Source organism: Theropithecus gelada, chromosome 14, assembly GCF_003255815.1.
Source record: "Theropithecus gelada isolate Dixy chromosome 14, Tgel_1.0, whole genome shotgun sequence".
In the NCBI taxonomy this organism is placed as follows: Eukaryota; Metazoa; Chordata; class Mammalia; order Primates; family Cercopithecidae; genus Theropithecus; species Theropithecus gelada.
This window is the reverse complement of record NC_037682.1, coordinates 11,657,274-11,683,536: the sequence shown is the minus strand read 5'-3', so window position 1 is coordinate 11,683,536 and position 26,263 is coordinate 11,657,274. Positions and strand designations below refer to the sequence as shown.

The 26,263-nt window shown below is 55.2% G+C and overlaps 4 protein-coding genes across 8 annotated transcripts in view; 1 reads left to right on the top strand and 3 right to left on the bottom strand.

Moving 5' to 3' along the window:
• Positions 1 to 66: 66 nt before the first annotated feature.
• On the bottom strand, positions 67 to 11,176 carry EML3 (echinoderm microtubule associated protein like 3). 2 transcript variants are annotated; one of them, XM_025355395.1, is made up of 22 exons: positions 10,592 to 11,176; positions 9,589 to 9,760; positions 9,251 to 9,511; positions 9,043 to 9,156; positions 7,492 to 7,559; positions 7,202 to 7,325; positions 6,811 to 6,981; positions 6,585 to 6,654; positions 6,389 to 6,499; positions 6,052 to 6,147; positions 5,520 to 5,675; positions 4,804 to 4,945; positions 3,909 to 4,060; positions 3,701 to 3,826; positions 3,488 to 3,619; positions 2,956 to 3,023; positions 1,958 to 2,046; positions 1,789 to 1,886; positions 1,574 to 1,661; positions 1,000 to 1,098; positions 602 to 732; positions 67 to 521 (listed from the first exon to the last, which is right to left on the bottom strand). In XM_025355395.1, exons 1-22 carry the CDS (start codon positions 10,611 to 10,613, stop codon positions 318 to 320), a joined length of 2,694 nt encoding a protein of 897 aa, XP_025211180.1. In that variant the 5' UTR covers positions 10,614 to 11,176; the 3' UTR covers positions 67 to 317. The 2 variants fall into 2 exon arrangements, with proteins under 2 accessions (XP_025211180.1, XP_025211181.1); XM_025355396.1 differs by having other exon boundaries at positions 9,251 to 9,508.
• Positions 10,897 to 13,303, top strand: ROM1 (retinal outer segment membrane protein 1). 2 transcript variants are annotated; one of them, XM_025355401.1, is made up of 3 exons: positions 10,897 to 12,027; positions 12,445 to 12,691; positions 12,808 to 13,303. In XM_025355401.1, exons 1-3 carry the CDS (start codon positions 11,438 to 11,440, stop codon positions 13,024 to 13,026), a joined length of 1,056 nt encoding a protein of 351 aa, XP_025211186.1. In that variant the 5' UTR covers positions 10,897 to 11,437; the 3' UTR covers positions 13,027 to 13,303. The 2 variants fall into 2 exon arrangements, with proteins under 2 accessions (XP_025211186.1, XP_025211187.1); XM_025355402.1 differs by having other exon boundaries at positions 11,176 to 11,931; positions 12,808 to 13,299.
• Positions 13,304 to 13,476: 173 nt separating this feature from the next.
• Positions 13,477 to 20,181, bottom strand: B3GAT3 (beta-1,3-glucuronyltransferase 3). Of its 3 annotated transcripts, XM_025355405.1 has the most exons (6): positions 19,879 to 20,181; positions 19,068 to 19,306; positions 18,510 to 18,684; positions 15,128 to 15,488; positions 14,651 to 14,941; positions 13,477 to 13,973 (listed from the first exon to the last, which is right to left on the bottom strand). In XM_025355405.1, exons 2-6 carry the CDS (start codon positions 19,126 to 19,128, stop codon positions 13,875 to 13,877), a joined length of 987 nt encoding a protein of 328 aa, XP_025211190.1. In that variant the 5' UTR covers positions 19,129 to 19,306; positions 19,879 to 20,181; the 3' UTR covers positions 13,477 to 13,874. The 3 variants fall into 3 exon arrangements, with proteins under 3 accessions (XP_025211190.1, XP_025211188.1, XP_025211189.1); XM_025355403.1 differs by lacking the exon at positions 19,068 to 19,306 and having other exon boundaries at positions 13,477 to 14,390; XM_025355404.1 differs by lacking the exon at positions 19,068 to 19,306.
• Positions 20,182 to 22,554: 2,373 nt separating this feature from the next.
• GANAB (glucosidase II alpha subunit) overlaps positions 22,555 to 26,263 on the bottom strand; it is a 21,828-nt gene continuing 18,119 nt past the window's right edge. The window contains exons 11-17 of the mRNA XM_025355770.1: positions 25,031 to 25,125; positions 24,789 to 24,865; positions 24,604 to 24,678; positions 24,313 to 24,426; positions 24,077 to 24,189; positions 23,807 to 23,907; positions 22,555 to 23,664 (exon numbers count right to left, since the gene is read on the bottom strand). Of these exons, the coding sequence (XP_025211555.1) occupies positions 23,555 to 23,664; positions 23,807 to 23,907; positions 24,077 to 24,189; positions 24,313 to 24,426; positions 24,604 to 24,678; positions 24,789 to 24,865; positions 25,031 to 25,125 (685 nt within the window). The 3' untranslated portion in view covers positions 22,555 to 23,554. The remainder of the gene's footprint in view (positions 23,665 to 23,806; positions 23,908 to 24,076; positions 24,190 to 24,312; positions 24,427 to 24,603; positions 24,679 to 24,788; positions 24,866 to 25,030; positions 25,126 to 26,263) is intronic.

Sequence of the window (26,263 nt, the reverse complement as noted above, 5' to 3'; positions counted from 1 at the left end):
TTTCCTTCGTCCCCACCCCACAGGGCCCCGGAGGCACCCAGCAGCGCCCCACAAAAGCACCGGGAGGCGACTTTGGTTCTGGTTTATTGCCCCTCAGCAGGCAGCGGGAGTCAAGGCCTAGGTTGGGGCTGCCCGGCTCAACCAGCGGGTCTAAACAGTGTGTGCAGGGGCGCCGTTCGCGCCCTCCAGGGAAATGCACCGTCGGGAATGTTTCGAAGTCAGTCGAGGAAAGAGTCGGCCCCTGGTCGTGGGGGATTAGGGCGGGGCAGAGCGGGGCGGGGCCACGCCGCCAGGCCAGTAGGTCCCGCCGGCAACGATCAAACGTCGAGGGAGGAGGCGGGGGACAGGGAGGGGGTTCGACAGGGCGTGGCAGGCGCCGGCCCCGCGCCCCCAGCGCCCAGCACTCGCCACTGGAAGATGCTGGCGTCCTTGCCGCCCAGCGAGACGAGGTGCGAGTCGTCGTGCGTGAACCGGACGCTGGTCACGTGGCTGCCGTGGCCCCCGTACATGCGGCTCGGCGCCTGGGCGGGAGGGAAGAGTTGCAGTGGCGGCGGAGCCCTCGGGCCCACCCGTCCCGCCCCGGCGGCCCCCGCGGCCTCACCTTGGCACGAGCGCACGGGTACTGGAATAGATGCACTTTGCAGAAGTCGTCGGCCACCGCCACCACGCGCTCGTTGTGGGAGCGGCACAGGGAGTTGATGTCGGTCCCATCGGAGCCGTCCGGCCACACGCCTAGCACAGTGGCCGGCCTCAGCCCGACCTCCTACCCACCGCCACCCACGGCCCAGAGCTACACCGTTTCAGGCGCTCCGGCAGCCGCAGCCACCCACTGTCGCGTTCCAGGAAAGCCTTCCCGGTCCCGAGGGCCGGAGGGGCCTCCTGGGCTGGATCTTCAGGTTTCTGGACTCTCACCCAATGACACACGCCCAGCGTTCCGAGCCCAAACCGGGCTCCACCTTGTCCCCCACCCCTCCAGCAGGGTTCCACGCCCCTGCTCACCGTAGACGTGGAAACCCAGCACACAGGTGTAGGTAGCCCATTCCCGGTCTCGGCTCTCATAGCGATTCTTCAGCTGCTTGCAGCCTCCAGCCACGTCCCCTGGGGAGAGGGAGCCCGCCCAGCTCAGCTCTCACGCTGCCCTCAGTAGGGAAGATGCCAGGAAAAGCCAGATTGGAAAGACTGGCATGAAACCCAGCGATGGCATGTGATCTGGTCACTGTCGTAGTGACCTCCTCCCCCTGTGAAACCCACCCTGTGTGCGTCCTGTCCTGAGCACTGGCTGAAGTTCTAACAGCTTCCATGAGTTCCTCCTCCCTAGATAAGTCAAGTCCTTCACACTTGCCCTGAGAAACTTTTCCCAAACAATCTTTTCTTAGAGCATTTTTCAGCTCCCTCAAGTCAACAAGACATGGTGTGAAACTCGTTGTTTCCAAATCACAAAATTTCTATGTATAATTCCAACTCCACTTTAACCCTATCTCCACTCCCTTATCTGACAACACCTCTAAGAACCCCCCTACATAAAACCCACTCCAATTACCCTCTCCCCATGTCCTGCTCCACTGCCACTCACAGTAAAGAATCTCATAGTCCCCAGAATTGGACATGATGAAATTCCCATCCTTGGACCAGTCAAGATGAGTGATGAAGCTGGAGTGACCCTGGGAGCAAAGGTCAAGAGTTTTAAAGTATCCCATCCATTTCCCATCCCCAGAGCCCCCTTGATGCATCAGACCCCTGAGTTTCCTAGCTGTTATCATGCCCCACCACACGCCCCAACTTCCTCACCATACAGCGGCCAAAGCGGCTGGATTTGGCACCATCACTGGAAACACTATAGATGTAGATCACGTTGTCATGGGAACCAATGGCCAGGTACAACCCATCTGCAAATACAGTCACTCAGAGAGGGAAGGGCCAGGGACACATGTGAGTCCAGGGTTGGGGTGGCTCCCACCTGGGCTGTACCGGACCACTGAGAGCTGCTCATTGCCATCAATGACATCAGACACGATCTCTCTGGTCTCTGTGTCCAAAACCAACCACCTGGAAGGGAGGGGAGTGGAGGCAGATAGGAAGACAAAAAGGCAAGATGTGAGGAGACCCCCAGGTAGGCCACCCTGGGTAGGCTTGGGGATGGCAAATCAGAGAAGCTCAGAAACACACACAGAAAAGCTCTGATGTAGATGACAGGTCACGCGTGCATTCTTTTTTTAGTTTGTTGTTGTTGTTATTGTTATTGTTCTGAGACAGAGTCTCACTCTGTCACCCAGGCTGGAGTGCAGTGGCAAGATCTCACCGCAACCTCCACCTCCTGGGTTCAAGTAATTATCATGCCTCAGCCTCCTAAGTAGCTAGAATCACAGGTGCGCACCACCATGCCCGGCTAATTTTTGTGTTTTCAGTAGAGGTGAGGTTTTCACCATGTTGGCCAGCCTGGTCTTGAACTCCTAACCTCAAGTGATCCACCCGCCTCAGCTCCCAAAACGCGAGGATTATAGGCATGAGCCACCGCACCCAGCCACCACTGCATTCTTATGCTGGGAGATGGAAAGGAGCTAAGTGTGGATAAAGGCTGAGGGGCTTCTAATGCCGTCTGAAAAAGGAATCTGAAACTATAGACCAGGGACCGACTACAAAGGCCCTGTGCAGGCTGGAAGCCTGTCACTTCCCTGTGTTTGTCTATGCCCCTCCCATTCCCACTGCTCTATCCTGGGCTGCCGCCTCCTCCACTCCCAGGCTTGGAGGAGACCGTGGTTGGGGGAGGGGGAGGAACGGTTGCCACAGGAGAGGAGGGGAGCCCAGGTGGCAGGGGCTGCAGGGAGAGGCACGGAGGAGTGCCAAGGCGCAGGTGGCTCCTGGGCAGAGGCGGTCACTCTCGCCCACTCCCCCAGTACCAGGAACCCTTCCCAGACCTCCCTGCTTTCCCTCCTGGGAGTCCTGGCTCCCTCTCACCTCCCCGTGTTCAGTCCTACGGCCACAACTGCCCCACTCGGGTGGAAGTCAGCACAGAGACCAGTCTCCTGGGAGAGGGGAGAAGGTGAATTCAAGACAATGCCTTTCTAGTGAGGGAACCAGAGGGGACCCCTTGTCCTCCTGATAACTTCAAAGCCACTTACTCCCAAGGAGAAGATGGAAAGAGAGGGAAGGGACACCTGGGTGTCACTGGAGCCTAAACAGGGAGTGATATCAAAATATTTAACCACAGAACTGAGGCCAACAACTGTGTCGAAGATTAACCATTTAGGTGCTGGACCAAGAGGAAGTCTGAGGGGTTCTGGGGGCGGCAGGGAATGCCCAGGTGGTACTAGAAGCATCAGCTTTTACCAATCAGTACAGAAGAATTAATATTTGAGTAACCAGTGCACCCATACCAGTACAAACTGGCCACCTCTGGGAGGCAGAAGGTAAGGTGCTAGGGAAGGCGTGGTGGCCACAGGTGTCCTGGTGGGTGTGGCATGGGGGATCCAGGGGCACAGGGCTCTACCTTGAGGTCGATGCTCCAGGCCAGCGCATGGCTCTCCCCATCCCACAGGCAGAGCTGCCGGTCATGGCCGCAGGTGAGGAAGCGGTTCTGGGAGGGGTGTGTGCAGAGCCCCCAGAGCTCATCAGTGTGGCCCTGCAGCACAGCATGACTGTCACTCCTGCCCCTCTCTCACACCCCTTTGCCCCTTCCTCCCCTGAGCCCTTAACCCCCAACCTGGATTACAGGGGAGAAGCCTTGGGCCAGATCTCCCCTCAGCAATGCATTCTTCGTGGTTCCCACCAGCAGCTCAGAGCCAAGCCCTTCAGCAATGGCTCGCACGGCCCCAAAGTGCTCAGGAATCTGCAGAGTGGTGGCAGAATGTCAAGAGCCCACTGACCATTGCTCTTCTCCCTCACTCCCTTGACCCCAGCCCAGCCCTCACCTCAGCCTCCTGGAGGGCCACCAACCCGGGCCCCCACTGTACCAGCCGGCGGTCCCGCCCGCCACCACTCAGCACTGTCCCGTCCCGCTGGAGACACAAGGCGAAGATGGAACCTTCATGAGCATGAGCCTGGGCCACAATCCCATAGGTCTCTGTTGGCAAAGCCCCAGGCAGGTCATGTTTTGGGGGTACAGGGGAGTGAGAAATGGCCAGCTTTGGCTGCCACAATAGAGTAAGAACTCCCAGCCATTGAATGTACCGACTACTATGTCTCATCCTCATACTGCCAACACATCTGTTATTCTCCCCATTTTACAAACAGGACAACTGAGACTCAGAGAAGTGCGGTAACTTCCTAAAGGCCAGGCAACTAATGGCAAAACTGGAATCTGAACCTGAGATCTGGCAAACACAAAGCTCCAGCCGTTTCTCCTTTGCTGTGCTGCCCACACCCTTCTAGACCAGCCCCCCAGAGAACTATCACCTCTCAAGGTAAAAAGGTGGGAAACCTGGCTGGGCGCAGTGGCTCACACCTGTAATCCCAGCACTTTGGGAGGCCAAGGTGAGCAGATCACTTGAGGTCAGGAATTCGAGACCAGCCTGGCCAACATGGCAAAACCCCGTCTCTACTAAAAATACAAAAATTAGCTAGGCGTGGTGGCGTGTGCCTGTAATCCCAGCTACTTGGAGACTGACGAGGGAGGATCGCTTGAACCTGGGATGCAGAGGTTGCGGTGAACCAAGATCACACCACTGCACTCCAGCCTGGGCAACAGAGTAAGATCCCGTCTCAAAAAAAAAAAAAAAAAAAAAGATGGGAATGGGAAACCCTCTCTCTGTTCCCACAGAACCTCTGGAGTACTAGACTTCCCAGATGCCACCCCCAGCCGCATACCTTTGGCCCCACCCCTGCCTGGGGTCTTGGAATCTGAAGCGCTCCGCCCCCAGGTGAGAATGTTCCCCTCGGAGTCTCCAGTGAGAATGTCTCCATCCGGAAGGAACACAAAGCAAGGAATAAACTTGGGTTTCTTGTATTTCTAGCGGGAAGGGAGAGCAGACAGCAGAGGTCAAAGGGAAGGGCAAAAATTCAAAGTCGCAGGACAAGCCAGGTACAGTGGCTCACGCCTGTAATCCCAGCACTTTGGGAGGCCAAGGCGGGCGGGTCACCTGAGGCCAGGAGTTTGTGACCAGCCTGGCCAATATGGTGAAATCCCTCACTGCACTCCAGCCTGGGGGATACAGCAAGGCACTGTCTCCAAAAAAAAGAGCTGGGAGCGACGGCCAACATGATGAAATGAAACCCTGTCTCTCTTAAAAATACAAAAATTAGCCGGGCGTGGTGGCGCACATCGGTAATCCCAACTACTCCGGGAGGCTGAGGCAGGAGAATTGCTTGAACCTAGGAAGCGGAGGTCGCAGTGAGCCGAGATAGTGCCATTGCACTCTGGCCTGGGCGACAACAGGAAGACTCCGTCTCAAAAAAAAAAAAAAAAAAAAGAAAAAGTCATAGGGCAGGTAGGGGTTAGGGAACCTTAGGGTCCATAGTACTCAGCCCAGTGCTTCCTCTTCCACTCTGCCCTCCCCATCACCTTCCACTTATCCATGCCTCACCCCAAAGACACCCTGTTTCCGGGTAAGGGTCCCATTCCCAGGAACCCCTACTCCACCACTCCAATTCCAGAAGTGGACGTGAGATTTCCCACTGGTGACGATGCAGCTGCTGTCACGAGGGTTGAAGCCAACGGCCAGGACTGAGTCATTTGTACTCTGAAGGGAAGACACTAGATTCAGCCACCCCAAGCCCTGGATACCTTCGCTCTACTTGACTCTCCTCAATTTGCATCATGACAGCTGGCTGGTAGAGGCCCAGAAACCCCAGGACAACCCTTCTTTCAAGACCCTGGTCCCCTAAAAGCACTATTCCCTGTCAATCATAATTAATCACCCTAATACCTAACATATTATCCTTCATGAGGTCAGAACCCATGTCACAAAGGAAGAAACTAAGGGTCAGAGAAGCTAGATTTGCCCCATGTGACCCAGCCAAAAAGGAAGGAAATGTATGGGTGAGTCTGGAGCTCTCTGCACTCCACCACTCCCACCCCCAACCTCGGAGCCTCTCCAAGTCATGTGGACTCCTCACCTTGATCTCAGCCAGCTTCACTCCCCGGCTGCAGTCCCACACCGACAGCATGTGCTCATTGGAATCATCCACCACACACAGAAAGGCACCCTGATCCTGAACAAAGGCGACACACAGGAGGGGCAGAGTGAACCCTGGAGGTCCAGGGTTCGTGGTCATTAGGTTAGGAGGTACCATCACAGATGGAGAGGGCAGAAGTTGACACACATGTCCCTTTCTCAAGACAACCACCTGGGTGAGGTTCAGGAAGGCCAGAACTTCCAAGGCTTCCTGGTGACATGCAAGAGTGGGGTTCCTAGGCAAGAATGGGGGTCTAGAGGCTTCAGGGCCAGCTCACCGCAGCTGAAAAGGCCAGGGCCCCAACACCCCGCTCGAAGGCCCCCAGTCCAATCTCCTGCAGTTTCAACAGCGTCTCAGAGTCCCAGATGTGAACCACAGGCTGCAGGGGCTGGTGAAGGAAGAAGAGTCAAGGTGTGAAGCAAAGCTGGAGTGCAATTACAGCGTGTCTGCCTGCTCCCTGACTTTGGCCTTACCTTTCCATCCTTATCCACTCCAGCTGTCTGTCCCGAGGCTACCCGAACACCATCAGGGTGAACAGCAAGGCTAAGGCAGGGGGAAGACACTCTAGGGAAAGGGTCTCTCAAGACCATCCAAGACACCTTCTCCAAGCTTGCAGAGCAGCAAGGCAACTCTTTTCCCCTGCTTCTCCACGCCCCCAGACCCTCTTCCTGCCAAGCCCACCATCCCCAGGCCCCTCACCATCGAACGCAGTCTGTGTGCCCCCGGTAATGTCTCTGGCCGCCGCCTCCAGGACCCCCTGGGCCTCCTCCAGGCCGGTACAGCACCACCACGCAGGCGATGAAGTAGACCACCTCCCCCGAGCGCAGCACAAACAGATTAGAGCGGGAATCACGACCCCTGTACCCGTAACTGGGGCGGAGATCACGGTCAAGGAAAGGGCAGATCAAGGGCAGGAGGAGGAAGAGGGGAGAAAGACAGAGCTTCTGGCTGGCAGGGCCTGGAGCAGAATGATGGTAGGAGAGGATCTAGAAGGCTCCTTGTCCCCATAGACCCAGGAGAAAACTGTAAAGGGAAGAGGGGTCCCGAGGTGGGAAAGCTGGTTCCCATGGGACCGGAGGGGGCAGGATACACCCAGTCAAGGCAGAGGGTCTCCGGCGGTGGGCCGCTCGGCAGCTCCTCCAGGCTGCGGATGCCAGACGGGATGTACATGGTAATGGGGCGGCCTCGAAGGAACATCTTCACTGAGATGCCTTCTACAGAGAAAAGGGGTGGTGTCAACTACCACCCACAACCCCCCTTCCAGGAAAGACAGAGCAGAACCCTAGCCACCACACCTCACAGCCCAAAATAGCTCCTAGGGCTACAGCCCAAATCCTAACCCTGCCATCCAAGTTTTGCCCTCTGTCCCTCTGTACGTACCCAAATTGTAATTGCTCCTCCGAGACCCAGGGCCCCCGGGGCTAGAAAGGGGGTCTTTTCCCCCACGGCTGTTGGGAAGAGAAAAAGCACAGGGACTGGGGTCAGGGCCGAAGACCTAAGCGGGGAGGGGCAGGACACAAGAAAAGAGGTCACTGCAGAAACCACAGTCACCTCTGCAGGCCTGTAGTTTGCTTCGTGAGTATCAGGGCCCTAGTAGATGGAGACTTTTAGTTCCATTTAAGAGATAAGAAGATTGAGGCTGAGGCCGGGCGTGGTGGCTCAAGCCTGTAATCCCAGCACTTTGGGAAGCCGAGACGGGCGGATCACGAGGTCAGGAGATCAAGACCATCCTGGCTAATACGGTGAAACCCCGTCTCTACTAAAAAAATACAAAAAACTAGCCGGGTGAGGTGGCGGGCACCTGTAGTCCCAGCTACTCTGGAGGCTGAGGCAGGAGAATGGTGTGAACCTGGGAGGCGGAGCTTGCAGTGAGCTGAGATCCCGCCATTGCATTCTAGCCTGGGAAACAGAGCAAGACTCCGTCTCAAAAAAAAAAAAGAAGATTGCGGCTGAATGAGTGCACAGCACAAGGCCACAAAGGTTGGAAGAGGCAGTGCAGGGTGCCAGAGCCCTTTTTCTCCTCCAGACCACCAGGCCTCAGTCTCGCTCTGTCGCCCAGGCTGCAGTGCAATGGCGTGACCTCAGCTCACTGCAACCTCCGACTCCTGGGTTCAAGCAATTCTCCTGCCTCAGCCTCCCCAGTAGCTGGGATTACAGGTGCGTGCCACTAGGCCTCGCTATTGACCTTTTCATTTCCCCATCCGTAAAATGGGACCAAAGGGAGTCCAGAATGTACACCAGCCCCGCCTCTCAGGGATCCAGGAGGCAAGCAAGAAAGTCCACATCTCTCCAGAGATTCCTGTCGTTAGATAACAGTAAGGTGATACTGTCTCTTCAGAGAATAAAGCACAGGCCAAAGACAGGGCTAGAATGAACATTCGGGTGTCCTAGGGCCCGTACATACTCTGAGGCAACCACATTCGGCCACTAGGACGTCCCCTTGCCCTCTAGAAGTAAATATTAATAGAGTGGTACTTGATAGATCCAGCGGAAAGAGGGCTGAAGCTCTAGGGCCAGCCATCCATGAAAGCCATGGGAGCTTCTAGAAAAGCCTCTGGGGATCTCGGAAGGTTTGCTGTGATGTAGTGGAAAGGGTAGGGGAACTGGAGTCAGGAAGAGTTAGGTTCAAATCCTGACTCTAGCTGTGTGACCCCAGGCAAATGACTTACCCTCTCTGAGCCTGCCTCCTCACCTGTGCAATGGACAGCATGAGACCACCTACCCCCCAAGGATGTGGGGACTGACTGAGATGGAGGAGGTCGAGGGTTTAGCACAGTGCCGGGTACACAGCAGGCGCCCCAGGAGTGTTTGTTTCCTTATTCCTGTTGGGCAATCAGGTTCCCCCACCCCACCCAGGGATGTGAGGTGAGAGATGCGGAAAGTCGAGAGCCTGCGCCTGGGGCGGGGTGGATTAGGGGAAGCCTCACCCACCTCTCCGTGCTCCCGGACCGCACTAACAGGTTGGCGGAGGAAATTGCCTTCCTGGAGAGCTTCTGCCGAGGCCGCTCTGAGGGGGATGAGGAGGAGGAAGAATTTCTTCGCGGCCTGGTGGGGGCATAGTGAAGGTCATTCCCTCCAATTGTGCTCCGCAATCCTACCACCCCTCCCAGCTTCTGCCACAGGGCCACAGGACACCTACGTGTCAGCACGCTGTGGGGGCTGCAAGGGCCTGAGGATTCCCGGGGGGCCGGGAGAGCCAGCACCACTGCTGCTGCTGCCCCCTCCTTCAGATTGGGTCCCACTAGGCTCTTCGCTGGCCCCCTGAGGGGCTGGGGGTCCATTGCTCAGGCCAGGGGGTCCAGGGGATGTCTTGAACTCCACCTCTGTCTCCGTCTGGGTGCCTCGGCTCACCAACGAAGGGGTGCACGTGGGTGGCAGTCCTGGGGGCACTGCAAAACTGCTGGAGAGATGATGAATTAACCTGAAGCCCCAGAGGCCCCAAGGAGGAGGGAAAATGGGGTGTGCCCACATGCATACCTGTCCCCTGGAGGAGCTGGTGTGCCAGAGACCTGCAGGGAGGAAGGCGGCACCTGCAGCCGCAGCAGGCGAAGGGCTTCTGCCAGGGCTGCCTTTACCAGCTCCATCTCCTGCTCCTGCACCCGAAGCCGCTGGCTCAGAGACTGCAGGGCCTCCCGAGCAGGGCCCTCACCTGGGAAAAGGGCAAGAGGTACTCAGAATGTACCCATCACCTGAAGAAAGCGTAAAGGGGATTCTGTCTCCCCACAGCTTTACATGTGTCCAGTAGTACTACCCCTTTCAAGCAGCCCCAGGCTTGGATGCTCGTCCAGAGGGGAGGAGACGGTGGTAGAGGATCAAGGGCCTCCTTCTGGCAGGGCAGGCGAGAAACCTGGCAAAGCTCCCTTCCTGCTGCCGTCTCAGCCTCCGCAAAGGCTGGGAGTACCATGGAGTACCGGGGGGGAAATATGGAGTACTGCCGAGGAACGTGGGAGCCACAGAGAGAGGCGCCGCACTGGTGAGGGGAGGGACCGCAGCCCTCCCCACGCGCCCACAACAAGCTCAGGTCTCCAGCGAAAGCAGAGTAACTGAGCCGGGGGAACACCAGGAGAGGATGGGGCACGGGAATGGAGTCATACTGAGGACCCAGAGTACAGGAAAAGAGATCCAGAGTGACAGGAGAGAGTGTGGGTTGTGAACAGAGTCATAGTGAAGGTCTCAGGGGACGGCGGTCAGAAGGAAAAAGACCTGAAATACCAGGAGAAGAGGCCCGGAGTAACGCAGAGGGCAGGGAAACATCGAGGGGCCCGGAGTTACATGGGGGGTAGAATGACGCTGGGGAAGCCCGAAGTGACAGGACCCAATTAACTAGGGAGGGGGACCGGAGGAACTGTGGAGGATGCTCGGGGCCCCTGCGGCGGAGGAGCACGCGGGGACGCCTCCAGACAGCCGTCCAGCTCTGGAGGAGCCCGACGAGCCGGGCGCTCCGGGAAGGGGCACGCCGCCCGCCCCGCCCCGTACTCACCGGGCCCCGCGGCCCCGTCCATCCGGCCCCCGGGTTGCTCCGAGCGGCGGCGGCGGAGGAGGCGTCTAAGCCGCGGGGGCCACGGCCGGGGAGAGGGGAAGGGGAAGCACCCCGGGGCGCGCGCGAAGGGCGCCGTACCACCACCCCGCGGGGGCGCTATCGGGCGCGGGGAAGGGGCCTGGAGGGGGCGCTGTGGGCCCGGGGCCGCAGTCCCCAGACCCCCCCGGGCCCTCAGACTCTCCCGGGGCCGCTCTCGGCTCCCGGGGGTGGGGTGGCGGGGCCGTCCGGGGCCACAGCGCCGCAGCACAAACAGGCGCCGGACGCGGAGCCGCCAGGAAGCGCGGGAGGGGGGGCGGGCCCGAGGGGGGGCCGGGCCGCCTGGTAACCCCTCCCTGTCCGGGCCTCGCCGCTCAGTACGGGGGCGGGGCTAGCCGGCTGACCCCCTGGCCTGCTCCCGGCCTCCCGCTCCAGGCCCTTCCCGGATCCCCGCCCCCGGATTCCCAGGGGACGGGATAGGGAGCGCCCGCCCCGAGGTCTCCGCCCCCCAGCCCCTAACCCCTCAGGGCTGAACGGACCAGCCCCACCACTTCCGCGAGGGTCAGGGGCGGGGTCACAAAACGGGCACTCGGCCTAGGGGCGGAGTTTCTCCAAAGGGGCAAGGCCAAGGCATCCTGTATTGGGGCTGACAGGGCGGCGGGTTATTAAGGCTGAGGATGGGAGGATGCTCAGGGTATTGGGGTCAGGGTGGCATTAGCCCAGCTCAAGCCGGGCCGGGCTGACTCAGCATCCTGCCCCAGCCAAGTTCCATCCCCGACACCTCTGCACTCCCTTGGGCAGAGATGGGAGATGGCGCCGGTGTTACCCCTGGTGCTGCCCCTGCAGCCCCGCATCCGCCTGGCACAAGGGCTCTGGCTTCTCTCCTGGCTGCTGGTGCTGGCTGGTGGCCTCATCCTCCTCTGTAGCGGGCACCTCCTGGTCCAGCTGAGGCACCTTGGCACCTTCCTGGCTCCCTCCTGTCAGTTCCCTGCCCTGCCCCAGGCTGCCCTGGTAGCGGGTGCGGTGGCTCTAGGCACAGGACTAGTGGGTGTAGGAGCCAGCCGGGCAAGTCTGAATGCAGCTCTATACCCTCCCTGGCGAGGGGTCCTGGGCCCGATGCTGGTGGCTGGGACGGCTGGTGGTGGGGGGCTCCTGGTCATCGCCCTCGGGCTAGCCCTGGCTTTGCCTGGGAGTCTGGATGAGGCGCTGGAGGAGGGCCTGGGGACTGCCTTGGCTCACTACAAGGACACAGAGGTGCCTGGGCACTGTCAGGCCAAAAGGCTGGTGGATGAGCTGCAACTGAGGTACCAATGCTGCGGACGCCACGGGTACAAGGATTGGTTTGGGGTCCAGTGGGTCAGCAGCCGTTACCTGGACCCCAGTGACCAGGATGTGGTTGAGTGAGTGATTTTCGTCTCCCTTCCTCCTCTTCCTCCTCTTCCTCCTCCTCCTCCCTAGACAGGCTCCCTCCTGCTGCCTTGAATCTCCACCTGGCTCAGAGGGGCAATAGTAGAGCATAGTAGCTGAGAGACCGGTTAGAGCTCTGCCATTTATTAGCTGTGAAACCCAGGGCATGTTACCAAACCACCCTGGGCCCATTCCTTTACCTGTAAAATGGAGATAATAGTACCTATCTGATAGGTACCTATCTGATAGAGTTGTTGTGAAGATAAGTGAATTATGCTTGGCTGGCACATAGTACAGCAGTCAGTAAATGTTTTACCATTCTTTTCCCCTTCTCAATACCTGTGCCCTTCAGTCCCTCCCCCAGGCCTCTATCTCCAGACATCCTAACCTCTCTATCCCTCCCTTTGCAGCCGGATCCAGAGCAATGTGGAAGGCCTATACCTGACTGATGGGGTCCCTTTCTCCTGTTGCAACCCCCACTCACCCCGGCCTTGCCTGCAAAACCGTCTTTCAGACTCCTACGCCCACCCCCTGTTCGATCCCCGACAACCCAACCAAAACCTCTGGGCCCAAGGGTGCCATGAGGTGCTGCTGGAGCACTTGCAGGACTTGGCAGGCACACTGGGTAGCATGCTGGCTGTCACCTTCCTACTGCAGGTGAGTCAGCAAAGCATCTGAGGCCTCCTCCCACCGGGGACTCCTCACTCACTCCAACCCTGGGCCTCCTGGAACCGCTGACTCTCCCTAACTCTTTCCCCTTGCTTCCCCCACAGGCTCTGGTGCTCCTCGGCCTGCGGTACCTGCAAACAGCACTGGAGGGGCTTGGAGGGGTCATTGATGGGGAAGGAGAGACCCAGGGCTATCTCTTTCCCGGTAGGCTGAAAGATATGCTGAAAACAGCATGGCTACAGGGAGGGGTTGCCTGCAGGCCAGCACCTGAGGAGGCCCCACCAGGAGAGGCACCTCCCAAGGAGGATCTGTCTGAGGCCTAGAGGCCTGGAGCTTGGGGTGAGGAAGAGGAAGGGATGGACACGTCTAAAAACCTCACAATTCCTTACCAAGGCTCCAGGTTGGGGGGATGGTGGGATTAGAGGGGCTAAGGATAGTTAGCAAGCTGGACTGGGGTAAGAAAGAAAACCAGATGCCCTACTAGCCCTTGTAGCCAGAACCACCAGGGAACAGCGAAGAACAGAGTGATGGGAAAGTGACATGGGAAGGCCTGGAGGCTGATTCTGGTACAGACTCAATAAAGCTTTTGGAAGGAAGCAATTGCTTTTTTTGTCAAGGGGATGGGGGCCTGGGAGAACTGATTTCTGTCTGATGGAGCAGCCAGGACTCCAAAGTTTGGACCCTGGCTCGACCTGTGCAGGAATAGGAGCCCACATCTGTAAGGATCAGAAAGCAAGAACCCAATGTAAGAAGCAAAGAAAAACAAGAGGCCCTTCCGGGTTGAGATTCTTTATTCTGGAGGTAGGAAAGGGGTCAGCATGCTCAGGTGGGGAGGGTCCAGCCCAGCTCCTCTAGCCCCCCAGTGCATGCCCAGCCCCAATAAGTTACCCAGTTAGTCAGCTGCCCTCCCTCCTGGGTCCTTTTGTTCCACCCTAGACAGGGCCAACCTGGCTCAATACAAGGGCTGCTTGTCCCCAGCCTGTGGGCAGTGCCACATGGCAGGCTGGGGGAGGGTTGAAGCAGCAGGACCATGCCCTGGGCCTGGAGGAGCAGAGGGGCCACTTCTGGCTCCAAGGGATCAGGACTTGGAAAACCACATCCTGGGCAGGCCTGGGGCCCAGTCCCACAAGGTCTGTGCTGAAAAGAGGTGGTAGTTGGGGTGGGGCCGCCATCACACCTCAATTGCTGGGTCTGAGCCCCGGCCCTGCCGCTGCAGCTGCTCCTCCTGCTTCATCTTGGGCTTCTCTGTCCGTGTATGCCACACCAGTACCTGCGCCAGCAGGGATGCAGTGAGAGCCAGGCCCAGCTGTAGCCAGGCCTCTGAGACTCTCAGCCTGGAATGGATTCTCTAACCCTATCAAATATACAGTGTAGGCTTCAAAGTGTAAAGGGCAGGGTGGAGGAAGACTTAGTGCCTCTAAAGTGGGGCCTTGGCTGGGCGCAGTGGCTCATGCCTGTGATCCCAACACTTTTGGGAGGCCGAGGTGGGTGGATCACGAGGTCAGGAGATCGAAACCATCCTGGCTAACACCGTGAAACCCCGTCACTACTAAAAATACAAAAAATTTGCTGGGCGTGGTGGCGGGCGCCTGAGGCAGGAAAATGGTGTAAACCCAGGAGGCGGAGCTTGCAGTGAGCCGAGATTGTGCCACTGCACTCCAGCCTGGGCGACAGAGCAAGACTCCGTCTCAAAAAAAAAAACAAAAAACGGGGCCTTATTCCTTTATCCTCTCTGTGCCACATGGGTTTCCAGAACTCAGGGCAGAGTGACAGGGACCACTTTCCCCCGCTGGTTCCCAGCTTCCCCTTCAGTAGAGTCAGCAAGGCTGATCAGAGGTCTGGAGAGGCCCTCCTGATTAAACTACCCATTCCCAGGGTCTCACTGTACCTCCCCCATCACCTGTCCATCCCAGAGCCAGGTTTCTATGCCCACCTGCATTCTCTTACCCGAGTGCAGTTGGCAGCCCGTGGCTCCAGGTCCTTGGGATCCACAAGGTGGCTCAGAAGACTGCTCTCCAGGTGGCCCCGGGGAGCAGTGGAATCAAACTGGGCATTGGGCTTAGCTAACAGCAAGGGCAGGGCCACAGCAAATCCAGCCATATCCACAGGGAAGGGCCTGTTGGGCTCCCATGCTGTGTGGAAGCCTACTACCCGGCCGTCCTGTACCTGAGGGCCCTCAAATCGCAGGCCGCCCACCAGCCCCACAGGCCACACTGAAACACCACGGGTCCAGCGCATCTAATGGAGGTCAGGAGAGAAGAAACAGAGGGGTGGTCCAGGGAAGGGATCAGCAGAAAGAGCCACCTGGCTCACTCTGCCCCACTGCTTCCAGCCCCTCACCCAGCAGCCAATGGCAACACTGCTAACGAAGGTAACAAAGCTGGCCGCACCTGGTCTCTTGCCCCTCCCCATCCTGGTGCTCACCTCCTCAAACAGCTCCCGGCTGTAGGTGTTGTCATCGTCAGCAAAGTACACGACTCCTTGGGTCCCTGGTGGTGGTGGGTCCTTCTCCCCACCCACAGCACCTCCTCTGCCCCGGAGCCAGTCCAGGGCCTTGTTCCGCTGCTCAACACCACGGGGATGAACCCAGCCAGGCTCGCCCTCCCTAAGCCGCTGCGCTTTGGGTGTGAGGACCACCAGGTGTGTGAAGAGGAGGCCAGAGGCAGCCAGCAGCCCTGAGACCAGCGGGGTGGGACTCTCAGCATCCTCCACCAGCAGCCAATGCAGCCGGGGCACCAGGCTCAGTGTCTGGGACAGCCGTACCAGCTCTGCCTTCTGTACCAGCCTGTAGTGGAGAGATGCAGCACAAGGGAAAGGGGCAAGCACCATGTGCCCGCTCCAGCCAGGGCAGACAGCTTCTGCATCTCCCTTGGCCTTTCCCAACCAATGCCTAAACTCCCTCTTTCTTGCCTGTCAACTTCATGCTAACACTCACCTGCCCTGTTCTTCTGCTCCATGTCCATCACCCACCTCAACCCCAGAGTTCTGGCTGTGGTAGACTATAAATTAAGGGCACAGGGCCAGGTGTGATGGCTCACGCCTGTAATAACACTTTGGGAGGTCGAGGCGGGTGAATCACCTAAGGTCTGGAGTTCCAGACCAGCCTGGCTAATATGGTGAAACCCCATTTCTACTAAAAAACTACAAAAATTTGCTGGGTGTAGTGGCGCATGCCTTTAGTAATCTCAGCTACTTGGGAGGCTGAGGCAGGAGAATCACTTGAACCTGGAAGGCAGAGGTTGGAGCGAGCTGAGATTGCGCCATTTCACTCCAGCCTGGGCGATAACAGCAAAACTCCATCTCTTAAAAAAAAAAAAAAAAAAAAAAGCCAGGCATGGTGGCTTATGCCTGTAATCCCAGCACTTTGGGAGGCCGAGGTAGGCAGATCACCTGAGGTCAGAGGTTCAAGACCAGCCTGCCCAACATGGTGAAACCCCGTCTCTACTAAAAATACAAAAAATTACCCAGGCATGGTGACAGGCGCCTGTAATCCTAGCTACTCAGGAGGCTGAGGCAGAAGAATCGCTTGAACCCGGGAGGCAGAGGTTGTAGTGAGCCGAGATTGTGCCACTGCACTCTAGCCTGAGCAACAAGAGCGAAACTCTGTCTCAAAAAAAAAAATTAAGGGTACAGGCTTTAGGATCAGGTATATCTGGGTTTGAAATCCAGTTTTGTAACTTATTATGTGAGACAACTCGGGAAAATAGCTCAATCTCCCTGAGCCTCAGTTTCCTCAACTGTAAAATGGGAATAACAGTACTTTATAACAATGTTGTTTTAAAGATTAAATAAGAGCTGGGCACAGTGGCTCACACCTGTAATCCCAGCACTTTGGGAGGCCGAGGTGGGCGGATCATGAGGTCAGGAGATCAAGACCATCCTGGTTAACACGGTGAAACCCCATCTCTACTAAAAATACAAAAAATTAGCCAGGCATGGTGACGGGCACCTGTAGTCTCAGCTACTTGGGAGGCTGAGGCAGGAGAATGGCATGAACACAGGAGGCAGAGCTTGCAGTGAGCCAAGATCGCGCCATTGCACTCCAGCCTAGGCAACAGAGCGAGACTCCGTCTCAAAAAAGAAAAAATAAATAAAATACAAAAATAAAGTACAAAAAATTACTGGCTAGGCATGGTGGCTCACGCCTGTAATCCCAGCACTTTGAGAGGACGAAGTGGGCAGATCACGAAGTCAGAAGTTCCAGACCAGCCTGGCCAACATGGTGAAACCCCATCTCTACTAAAGATACAAAAAATTAGCCGGGCGTGGTGGCGCATGCTTGTAATCCCAGGTACTCGGGGGGCTGAGGCAGGAGAATTGCTTCAACACGGGAGGTAGAGGTTGCAGTGAGCCAAGATCACGCCACTGCACTCCAGCCTGGGCAACAGAGCAAGACCCCATCTCGGCGGGAGGGTGGGGAGGTGGGGAGAGAAAAAAAGAAAAAAAAAAAAAAGGAACAAACCAGGAATGTGGAACGTGGAACGTGGAATGTGGAACGTGGAACGTGGGGCTTGGCTCTTCTGTGCTTCTTTATCCTTCAGATCTACCTGCCTGTCCCAGGGCTGGTGGTGTGTGTGTGTATGTGTGCATGTCACAGGTGGGGTCTAGAACTTCCTGTGCATGAATGGGACAGTCATCTGATTCCCAGAAGATGTATTAACACCCTTATGGCTACAGATCCAAAAACCACATTCCCCAACTGGTTTTATTAGTAAAACCAATTACATTTTGATTTAAAACAAAAGCAAATGTAAATCACTAAACACAGTGCCTGGTAGAGAGTAAACACACTGTAAGTAACAGCTGGTATAACTATTTCTGGACCCTAGGATGACTATCAGGCCAAGTGCTTTCAACTTTTTTTTTTTTTTTTTTTTTTTTGAGATGGGCTCTCTCTCTCTGTCGCCCAGGTTGCATGATCTCCACTCACTGCAACCTCCGCCTCCCAGGCTCAAGCAATCTTCCCACCTCAGCCTCCAGAGTAGCTGGGATTACAGGCATGCAGCACCAAGCCCAGCTAACTTTTTTTTTTTTTTTTTTTAATATAGAGACAAAAGTTTCACCATGTTGCCCAGGCTGGTGTCAAACTCCTGAGCTCAGGCGATCCACCAGCCTCGGGCTCCCAAAGTGCTGGGATTACAGGCATGAGCCACTGCGCCCAGACAAGCCCTTTCAACTTTAATCAGGGGGTTTTAACTTTCTCCCCAAAGGGTCCCTAAGGAGAGAGAGTTAATTCACTGCCAAGCTCAAAATTTATTTGAAATGTTATTGTTCTGTCTTATAATTTGGTAGGAATTTTGTATTTTCCTTCTAGAAAAATAACTATTTTTTCTTTTTTTTTGGTTTTGTTTTTGAGATAGAGTTTCACTCTTGTTGCCCAGGCTAGAGGGCAATAGTGTGATCTCAGCTCACTGCAACCTCCACCTCTCAGGTTCAAGGGATTCTCCTGCCTCCGCCTCCCAAGTAGCTGGGATTACAGGCATGCCCCACCACACCTGGCTAATTTTGTATTTTTAGTAGAGACGGGGTTTTGCCATGTTGGCCACGCTGGTTTCGAACTCGCGACCTCAGGTGACCCACCCGCCTTGGCCTCCTAAAGTGCTGGGATTACAGGCTTGAGCCACCGCGCCCCGCCTGAAAATGAACTATTTTCCCACAGATATTTTAGTATAGATGTGGTTCATTTATCCTGTCTTTGGCATGCCCTAGTTTGAGGAACAACTCCTAGCCCAGTGCCTCCCCAAACTCCTCATCAACTCCAACTCATTGGACAATGCAGACCTCTTGGGTGTACCAGAGCCCATACCTGGCATAGGTGGGGGTAACAACATAGATAGTAGGCAGGGCCTCGGGTTCAGGGGGCTGGGCAGGGGCAGGGGGTGGCCGTCGGAGTTCCGCTTGCAGCTGGGAAATCCTCAGATCCTTCTGCCGTAGCTGCTCGGCTGCTGCCCGCAGGGGAGGAAGGCAGTCACATGGCTGGCCTGGTCCCAGGAAGCATTAATGGGGAAAGAGGATGGGGGCAGAGAACCACAGAATGTTCAGCATCCCAAAGGGCCATAATCTTCTCATTAATTCCTAGACAACGCAGGTATCCCCTTACGACTTCCCTAGTAGCCTTTTCTACACCTCTGGTGTGGGAAACTCACTGCCTCAAGCAGCAGACCCTCTCCAACTTTAATAAATTCCATTGTTACAATTTTACGTTGGATATTGAGCTGATTCCATCTTTTCTATTTGCTGGTCCTAATTTTGCCTTCTGGACTCATAACAAGCTCATGTCCTTAAGCAGGACAGTCTTTTCAGAGTCCAAGGTGCTAACTAACCATTACACTATAGAACCCCTTTAGGATAGTCTTTCAAATACCTGAGGATAACGCAGTGGCACTGTCCCTAAATCTTTGCATAAGGGGCAGGGTTCGATCCATTCCCTTGGCTGGGTGACCAAAGACTCATTGTTAAATTCATTGATTCCATTGTAGGATAAATATTTATTGAATACTCTTCCTAGGAGGCACTGCCTTAGGTGCTGAGGATACAGCAGGGAACAAAACAGACACAGTCCCTGCCCTCATCAAGCTTTCAGTTTAGCGGAGGAAGCAGACACTAAGCAAAGAAACAAATTAATAACATTATTACAAACTGTGATGGGGTCATGAAAAAAATAATCAGGATAGAGAATAAAAGGGAATGGAATAAGAATGGTATCTTTAGCTATGGTAGTCAGGGAAGGCCTCTCTGAGGAGGTGACATTTGAGCTAAGACCTGAAGGATGAGAAAGAGGCAGCCCGGAAAGAACTGGAAGAAAAGCACCCCAAGTAGAGGGAACAAGTTAAGCGCTTGAGAGAGCAATGAGCCTGGGGTTTTCGAGAAACTGTCAGCAAGCCAGTCTGGCTGCAGCAGAGCGAGGGAGAGGGGTGGGAAATGGGGTTGGGAGAGGCGGACGGCAGCAGGATCATGCGGGGCCTTGCAGGCTCTGGGAAGGAGTCTGGATTTCATCCGAGGTGCGGCGGGCCGCCGCGGTGCGTTCTATAGAGGGGAGTGCGCCTGCGGCCGCAGAGCTGTCCGGAGGGTCGAGCGGATGAATGGTGTTTGCCGGGGGTTCATCCCCAGGGCGGGATGCACGGCGGCGGGCGCCCACGGGCCAGCCCGCCGCACCCCCGCCCCGCCCCGCTCACCGAGCTGTACCAGCGCGTAGAGGAGGCCGGCGATCGACACCAGGAAGTAGGCGAGAAACACGTTCTTCAGCTTCAGCTTCATGGCCGCGCCGCCGCCCGCGCCCGAGCAGGCGGGGTCTAGAGGGGACGAAGGGTTCCCGCCCCAACCCCCGGCGCCTGCCCACAGGCCCCGCCCCTGCACCGGCTCCGCCCTGCGTCCCGCCTTCCTCGCACTCCCCTACCAGCTCCTAGCCGGGGCTGGCAGCACCGCCCGGGCACGCTTCCGGTCATCTGTGCCCCCTTGTAGACTTGATTTCCGGTCCCACCGCCAGGCTCCGGGAACCACGGGGCGGTGACGTCACATCCGGCGTGCCAAACTCGCGTGGACGGCAGTCAAAATCCCGGGTAGGTGCACGTGGCACCTACCTCGCGACCCGCCCCCGATCACGGAATTGCATGAGAAAGCCAGTCCTGCTGTCCAGATCTTCACCTTATTCATCCAACCATCAGTCACGCCACCCAACAGCAGTTGCTCAATACTCATTACACAAATGAATGAAATCTAAGGCCCACCACATGATCCTCTGGGTGTCCCTCCTGGAATTCTCACTATAATACTTTGAAATAGATAAGAAACTAAAGTTGACAAAAATTATGTCATTGCCACAAGGCAGTTTTGTGTCCTTTCTAGACACCCGATTCCGGCATCTCTAGTGTTTCCTCTGGCCCACATTTCTTCAACAGATGACAACAAGGGTGCCAAGGAAGTGTTCTAACTACCAGGAAATTGATTGGAAATAGTTCCTGAGCTGGGGAATTCCAGGAATGCATCCCCTTCCTCCTCACAAGCACAAGCCATCCTTCTCATTTTTCCTTTAAAAAAAAAAAAAGGGCCTGGCACAGTGGCTCATGACTGTAATCCTAGCACTTTAGAAGCCCAGGAGTTTCAGATCAAACTCGGCAACAAGGCAAAACCCCGTCTCTACAAAAAAACACAAAAATTAGCCGGGTGTAGTGGCGTGGGCCTACAGTCCCAGCTACTTGGGAGGCTGATGTGGGCGGCTGAGGCTGTGGTGAGCCGTGATCATGCCACTGCACTCCAGCCTGGGTGACTGGGTGAGACCCTGTCTCAAAAAAAGCCCTCCAACCCCCGCCAAAAAGAGTTTCTGGTAAAATAATCTCTGACTTGTGGTCAGTCTACAAAATGAGGGGGAGACGGGGAACAGTATACTTCCTGTCACTAAAACAATGGGAAACTTTACAAAGTGCTGTTAGCTACAAGCAGAAGCCTTTAGGTTGGGCATGGTGGCTGATGCCTGTAATCCCAGCACTTTAGGAGCCTGGGAGGTCACAATGAGCCGGGATCATGTCACAGCACTCCCAGCACTCCAGCCTCAGCAGTAGAACGAGACCCTGTCTCAACCCCCCACACCCCCCAAAAGTAGTAGCCTTTCATTTGAGAAACAACTATCTGAACTTACGGCTATTTCTATCCAAGAGGGACTCCATTGGCTCTGATAACCACTTACTAACTAGGCCTACTAAAATGTGATGACCTTGCTGGGCTCTTCTATGAAAATACCTAGCAACCCAAGGAAGGCTTGCACTTGCTCATTTTGCTGAATCAAGGTTGCTCATGCTGGCTGGGCACAGTGGCTCATCCATGTTATTCCAGCACTTTGGAAGGCCAAGGCAGGTGAATCACTTGAGGCCAGGAGTTTGAGACCAGTCAGGCCAACATGGTGAAACCCCATCTCTACTAAAAATACAAAAATCAGCCAGGCGTGGTGGCAGGTGCCTGTAGTCCTAGCTACTCAGGAGGCTGAGGCAGGAGAATCACTTGAGCCTGGGAGGCAGAGGTTGCAGTGAGCTGAGATCACGCCACTGCACTCCACCCTGGGCAACAACAGTGAGACTCCATCTCAAAAAAAAACCAAAAAAAAGGATGCTTATGCTGAAGCCAAATGAAAATGTAAGGCCTATGGCCAGGCATGGTGGCTCATGCCTGTAATCCCAGCACTTTGAGAGGCAAGGCGGGCAGATCACCTGAGGTCAGGAGTTCAAGATCAGCCTGGCTAACATGGCAAAACCCTATCTCTACTAAAAATACAAAAATTAAGCTGGCCACGGTGGCAGGCGCCTGTAATCCCAGCTACGAGGGAGGCTGAGGTGGGAGAACTACCTGAATGCGGGAGGCGGAGGTTGCAACGAGCCAAGATCACACCACTGCACTCCAGCCTGGCGACAGAGTGAGACTGTCTAAAAAAAAAATAAAAAAGTAAAAAATAAGGAAAGAAAAAGAAAAAAAAAAAAAAAAAGGCCAGGCACGGTGGCTCACTCCTATAATCCCAGCACTTTGAGAGGTTGAGGTAGGTGGATCACCTGAGGTCAGGAGTTCCAGACCAGCCTGGCCAACATGGTAAAACCCAGTCTCTAATAAAAATACAGAAATTAGCTGGGCGTGGTGGCGCATGCCTGTAGTCCCAGCTACTCAGGAGGCTGAGGCACAAGAAATGCTTGAACCTGGAAGGCAGAGGTTGCAGTGAGCCCAGATTGCGCCACTGCATTCCAGCCTGGGCAACAGAGTGAGACTCAGTCTCAAAAAGAAAAAAAAAAAGAAAGAAAGAAAATGTAAGGTCTTTAGGCTCTAGGGTCTGTGGCTCAGGCTAGAACTAGAATCCAGACTACCACCAGTGATTTATGGTTTATCCCTTTATTGTTTCTCCTTTTATCAAAACGTGTCACAGCTGGGAACCAAGAGGAAGTAAAAAAAATACCCACAAATTTTCACCCTGACTCCCCTATTACTCCTCCCCCAACCCCCAACCCAGGGCTTCCAGCCAACCCCGAGCACACATGATCATCTCCCCCCACCCTCAGGCTTCGCCCAGCAATAAATACAGGTGACCATTCTTCAATGAAACCACAACTGATTTCTCCATCTTAACTGCCCCTCAAAGGGGACAAGAAGGGGGCAAAAGAAGTTTAATGCCCATCCCTAAGAGGTGTGGAAACTTCTTTCTGCCAAGGGACAGAGGAGGTAGAACTGCCCCTCTCAGAACTGCAGCAGCTCTACAAGGAATCAGGGAGAGGAAAAGGAGAGAACGAGAGGGAAAAGAATGTTCTTTAGCAACCTCACTCCTTTGAACCATTCATTCCGTCCCAGGTAAGGGGTGGTCCCAGTGTATCCGTGGGGCATAAAAAGGGGAGGGCTGACAGAGTAGAGCCTGAAGGAAGAAATGAAAGGAGGGAGAGCAATCTGGTAGGAGGGAAGGGGAAAAGGAGCCCTAACTCATTGCCCTCATCTTCTTCCAAGAAATGGCATCAACATACAAGAGGCATGAATGGATAGAGTTTGGGGGTGTTCAGGGCTCCTAAATAAGGGAAAGAGAAGGGGCGACAAGGGCCCTGTGGTTTCTCGGTCTTCATAAGTGAATGTGCTCCAGTTGGAGCAACAGGATGTTGGGGGAATGAAGGGAAAGGGTTGGTATCAACGGAGTGGGAGAGGTGAGGAGATCACAAGAGGAATTTGGAGCCCATGGTCAGCCCTCTCATCTTGCCCAAATGTTGACAGAATCTGGGTCTTAGACTAGCGTTAAGTGAAGTCTGGGGAGGGCCGAACTCCAAGGCAGAAGAAAGAATATCTCTCAGCACTACTGCTCCCCTTCCCTCCCCCTAACCAAGAACATCCCTTGGGTTATCGCAGGTGAATACTCCAATCAGATGCCACATTGATGCCAGGCTTGCGCAGGACCAACACAGAGGTCTCAGGGTCATGCTGGAAGGACAGGCGGCTTTCTGGAGATCCTGGAGGAGGAATAAGAAAGAGTGCCATAGTCATACCAATGGGCTATAGTGTAGTAACTACGTTCCTACAGGCAAGGGCATCCCTAAACCTGCCCTGGCTTCCCCTCCTTCCCCTATCCTAGGGACCAGATTGGTCACTCACCTTTTGTCTGGAGTACCACAGCTGCTGGCTTTCCAGCCCCTATTATCACCACCCGCTCAATCCAGATTGGTGTCTCAAAGTGTCCTTCAGGGTCTGCCGAGCTGGAGATGACAAAAGCAGATGTCCATCAGGGGAAAAAATATCAGAACAGAAGGAAGGAGGAGACCCAAAACAAGGTCAGGATGTGAGAAAAGAGCACAGTGAACTGGGAGCCCCCGCAAGGATCAGGCCCCAGCAAAGGCAGCCAAGGAAGAATGGGTGCCCCATTACCTAGAGACAAGGGTGTTGCCAGAGAATAAGAATCGACGCAGCAGGAACTCTTGGCGAGTCTGATAGTTGAACGTGTGCCCATCATCCAGAAAGAGCTCTCCTTGAGCTGTACCCTGAGCAAGTAGTGGGATAGGTGAGTGCCTGAGCCCAAGAGGGAGTGAGGGGCACAACCCCAGGGAACTGAGTCCTAGGAAGGCAGGCAGATGGCTGAGGAGACACACTGCCTATGCACTTACCTGAGGACTAAGCGCAACAAAGAGAGTGATTGGGTCATCCTTCATACATTCTGAAGACCGCCGCACTCGCATCCATCGAGGCACGATTGTCCCTCCACGCTGGAACACAGGGATCTAGGGCAAGAGCAATGCCAGGATGAAGTTGCCCCCTTGTCCAACCTTGGGCCCCACAGCATGTTTTGCTCTTACTCATGTATGCCCACGTAGGTACTGGACCCTAAGGTACACATTCTCTCCCCTTCTGGAAATTTACAGGGAGATGGAACTGGCAGCCGGACCAGGCTTACTCACACTGCTTAGAGTTACAGGCAGGTACAGGGTCTGGGGACCATGATGCTTCTGGTAGCTTTGAATGTCATACCACACCTGTGGGTGACAAAAGAGGTAAGATACAGATCACTCAGTGCACAGGGTCCATCCTGTTTGCCTCCTTAGGCTTCCACCATCGTTTCCCACCATGCCCTTCCTTAACTCACCTCCCCTTGGCCAGGCAGATAGACCTGGACACCATGGGCTCCAGAGTCTGATACAGGGTGAACCAGCAATGCATCCCCTAAAATATGCCAGAATCAACTCTGAATAGGGGGGATTAGTTCCCAGAACAGGGAGCACCAAAGTGCCTGCCCTCTGCACCACCAGCCTCATTAGTCCCTCCCTGGGCATCGGCAGTGCTGCTTGGCCCAATGCCAACCCACCACCAACTGTCCTCATGTCTCACCAAGCAAGTACTGATCATCTATACTGAAGGTGGTCACATCCTGAGGATACTGCACCCACAGGGGCCTAGGAAGGCAGACAGACATTAAAGGAAAACTTTTCAATTTTGGCACAAGTCAGAGATGCTCCTCCAGGAACTGGCAATAAGAAAAGAACAGCACAGTCCAGGTGTGGTGGCTCACACCTGTAATCCCAGCACTTTGGGAGGCCAAGGCAAGCAGATCACCTGAGATCAGGAGTTCGAGACCAACTTGGCCAACATGGTGAAACCCCATCTCTACTAAAAACACAAAAATTAGCCGGGCGTGGTGGCGGGCACCTGTAATTCCAGCTACTCAGGAGGCTGATGCTGGAGAATCACTTGAACCAGGGAGGCAGAGTGCATGCAGTGAGCCGAGATCATGCCATCGCACTCTAGCCTAGGGGACAAGAGTGAGACTTCGTCTCAAAAAAAAAAAGAACAGGCTGGGCGCGGTGGCTCAAGCCTGTAATCCCAGCACTTTGGGAGGCCAAGACGGGTGGATCACGAGGTCAGGAGATCAAGACCATCCTGGCTAACACGGTGAAACCCCGTCTCTACTAAAAAATACAAAAAACTAGCCAGGTGAGGTGGCAGGCGCCTGCAGTCCCAGCTACTTGGGAGGCTGAGGCAGGAGAATGGCGTAAACCCAGGAGGCGGAGCTTGCAGTGAGCTGAGATCCGGCCACTGCACTCCAGCCTGGGCAACAGAGCGAGACTCCATCTCAAAAAAAAAAAAAAAAAAAAAAAGAACAGCACAGGGGTTAAGACCCAGGAGTTTGCAGTCAGTCGGGTTGCAGTTCAGGTCTCAGTTATGCAATCCAATCTTAGTCATTTAACTTCCTAAGCCATCTCCCTGCTGCTTCTCTGCCTGCTACAGAAACCATGCTGCACAGCAGCCTGCCAGTAGCCTCCTTGTATGTTTTCACCGCCCTGGTATACAACCCTGGCTTGCAAGGCCCTGCAGGAGCAGATCACACTTTCTCCTTAATCTCATCTCCTAGTTCTCCCTCTGCTTCCTTACCCAAGACATACTGAGTATTTTTCTACTCCTAGTGCATAATAAACTAATTTCTACTTTAGAATTTTTGTGGCCGGGCGCGGTGGCTCAAGCCTGTAATCCCAGCACTTTGGGAGGCCGAGACGGGCGGATCACGAGGTCAGGAGATCGAGACCATCCTGGCTGACACGGTGAAACCCCGTCTCTACTAAAAAA

What these genes read in the sequence shown, in the direction of transcription:
- EML3 (XM_025355395.1), bottom strand. Translation starts at nt 10,613, where the DNA reads ATGGACGGGGCCGCGGGGCCCG. An exon ending in CGGTCCGGGAGCACGGAGAG is followed by an intron (nt 7,560 to 9,042) that starts GTGGGTGAGGCT and finishes TCTTCCCAACAG; the next exon opens with CCGTGGGGGAAAAGACCCCC. An exon ending in TGAAGCTGGCTGAGATCAAG is followed by an intron (nt 5,676 to 6,051) that starts GTGAGGAGTCCA and finishes TCTTCCCTTCAG; the next exon opens with AGTACAAATGACTCAGTCCT.
- ROM1 (XM_025355401.1), top strand. Translation starts at nt 11,438, where the DNA reads ATGGCGCCGGTGTTACCCCTGGTGCTGCCCCTGCAGCCCCGCATCCGC. An exon ending in AGTGACCAGGATGTGGTTGA is followed by an intron (nt 12,028 to 12,444) that starts GTGAGTGATTTT and finishes CTCCCTTTGCAG; the next exon opens with CCGGATCCAGAGCAATGTGG. An exon ending in CTGTCACCTTCCTACTGCAG is followed by an intron (nt 12,692 to 12,807) that starts GTGAGTCAGCAA and finishes CTTCCCCCACAG; the next exon opens with GCTCTGGTGCTCCTCGGCCT.
- B3GAT3 (XM_025355403.1), bottom strand. Translation starts at nt 19,960, where the DNA reads ATGAAGCTGAAGCTGAAGAACGTGTTTCTCGCCTACTTCCTGGTGTCG. An exon ending in CTACGCGCTGGTACAGCTCG is followed by an intron (nt 18,685 to 19,878) that starts GTGAGCGGGGCG and finishes TCCTGGGACCAG; the next exon opens with GCCAGCCATGTGACTGCCTT. An exon ending in GGGCTGCCAACTGCACTCGG is followed by an intron (nt 14,391 to 14,650) that starts GTAAGAGAATGC and finishes TTTTTTTTTGAG; the next exon opens with ACGGAGTCTTGCTCTGTCGC.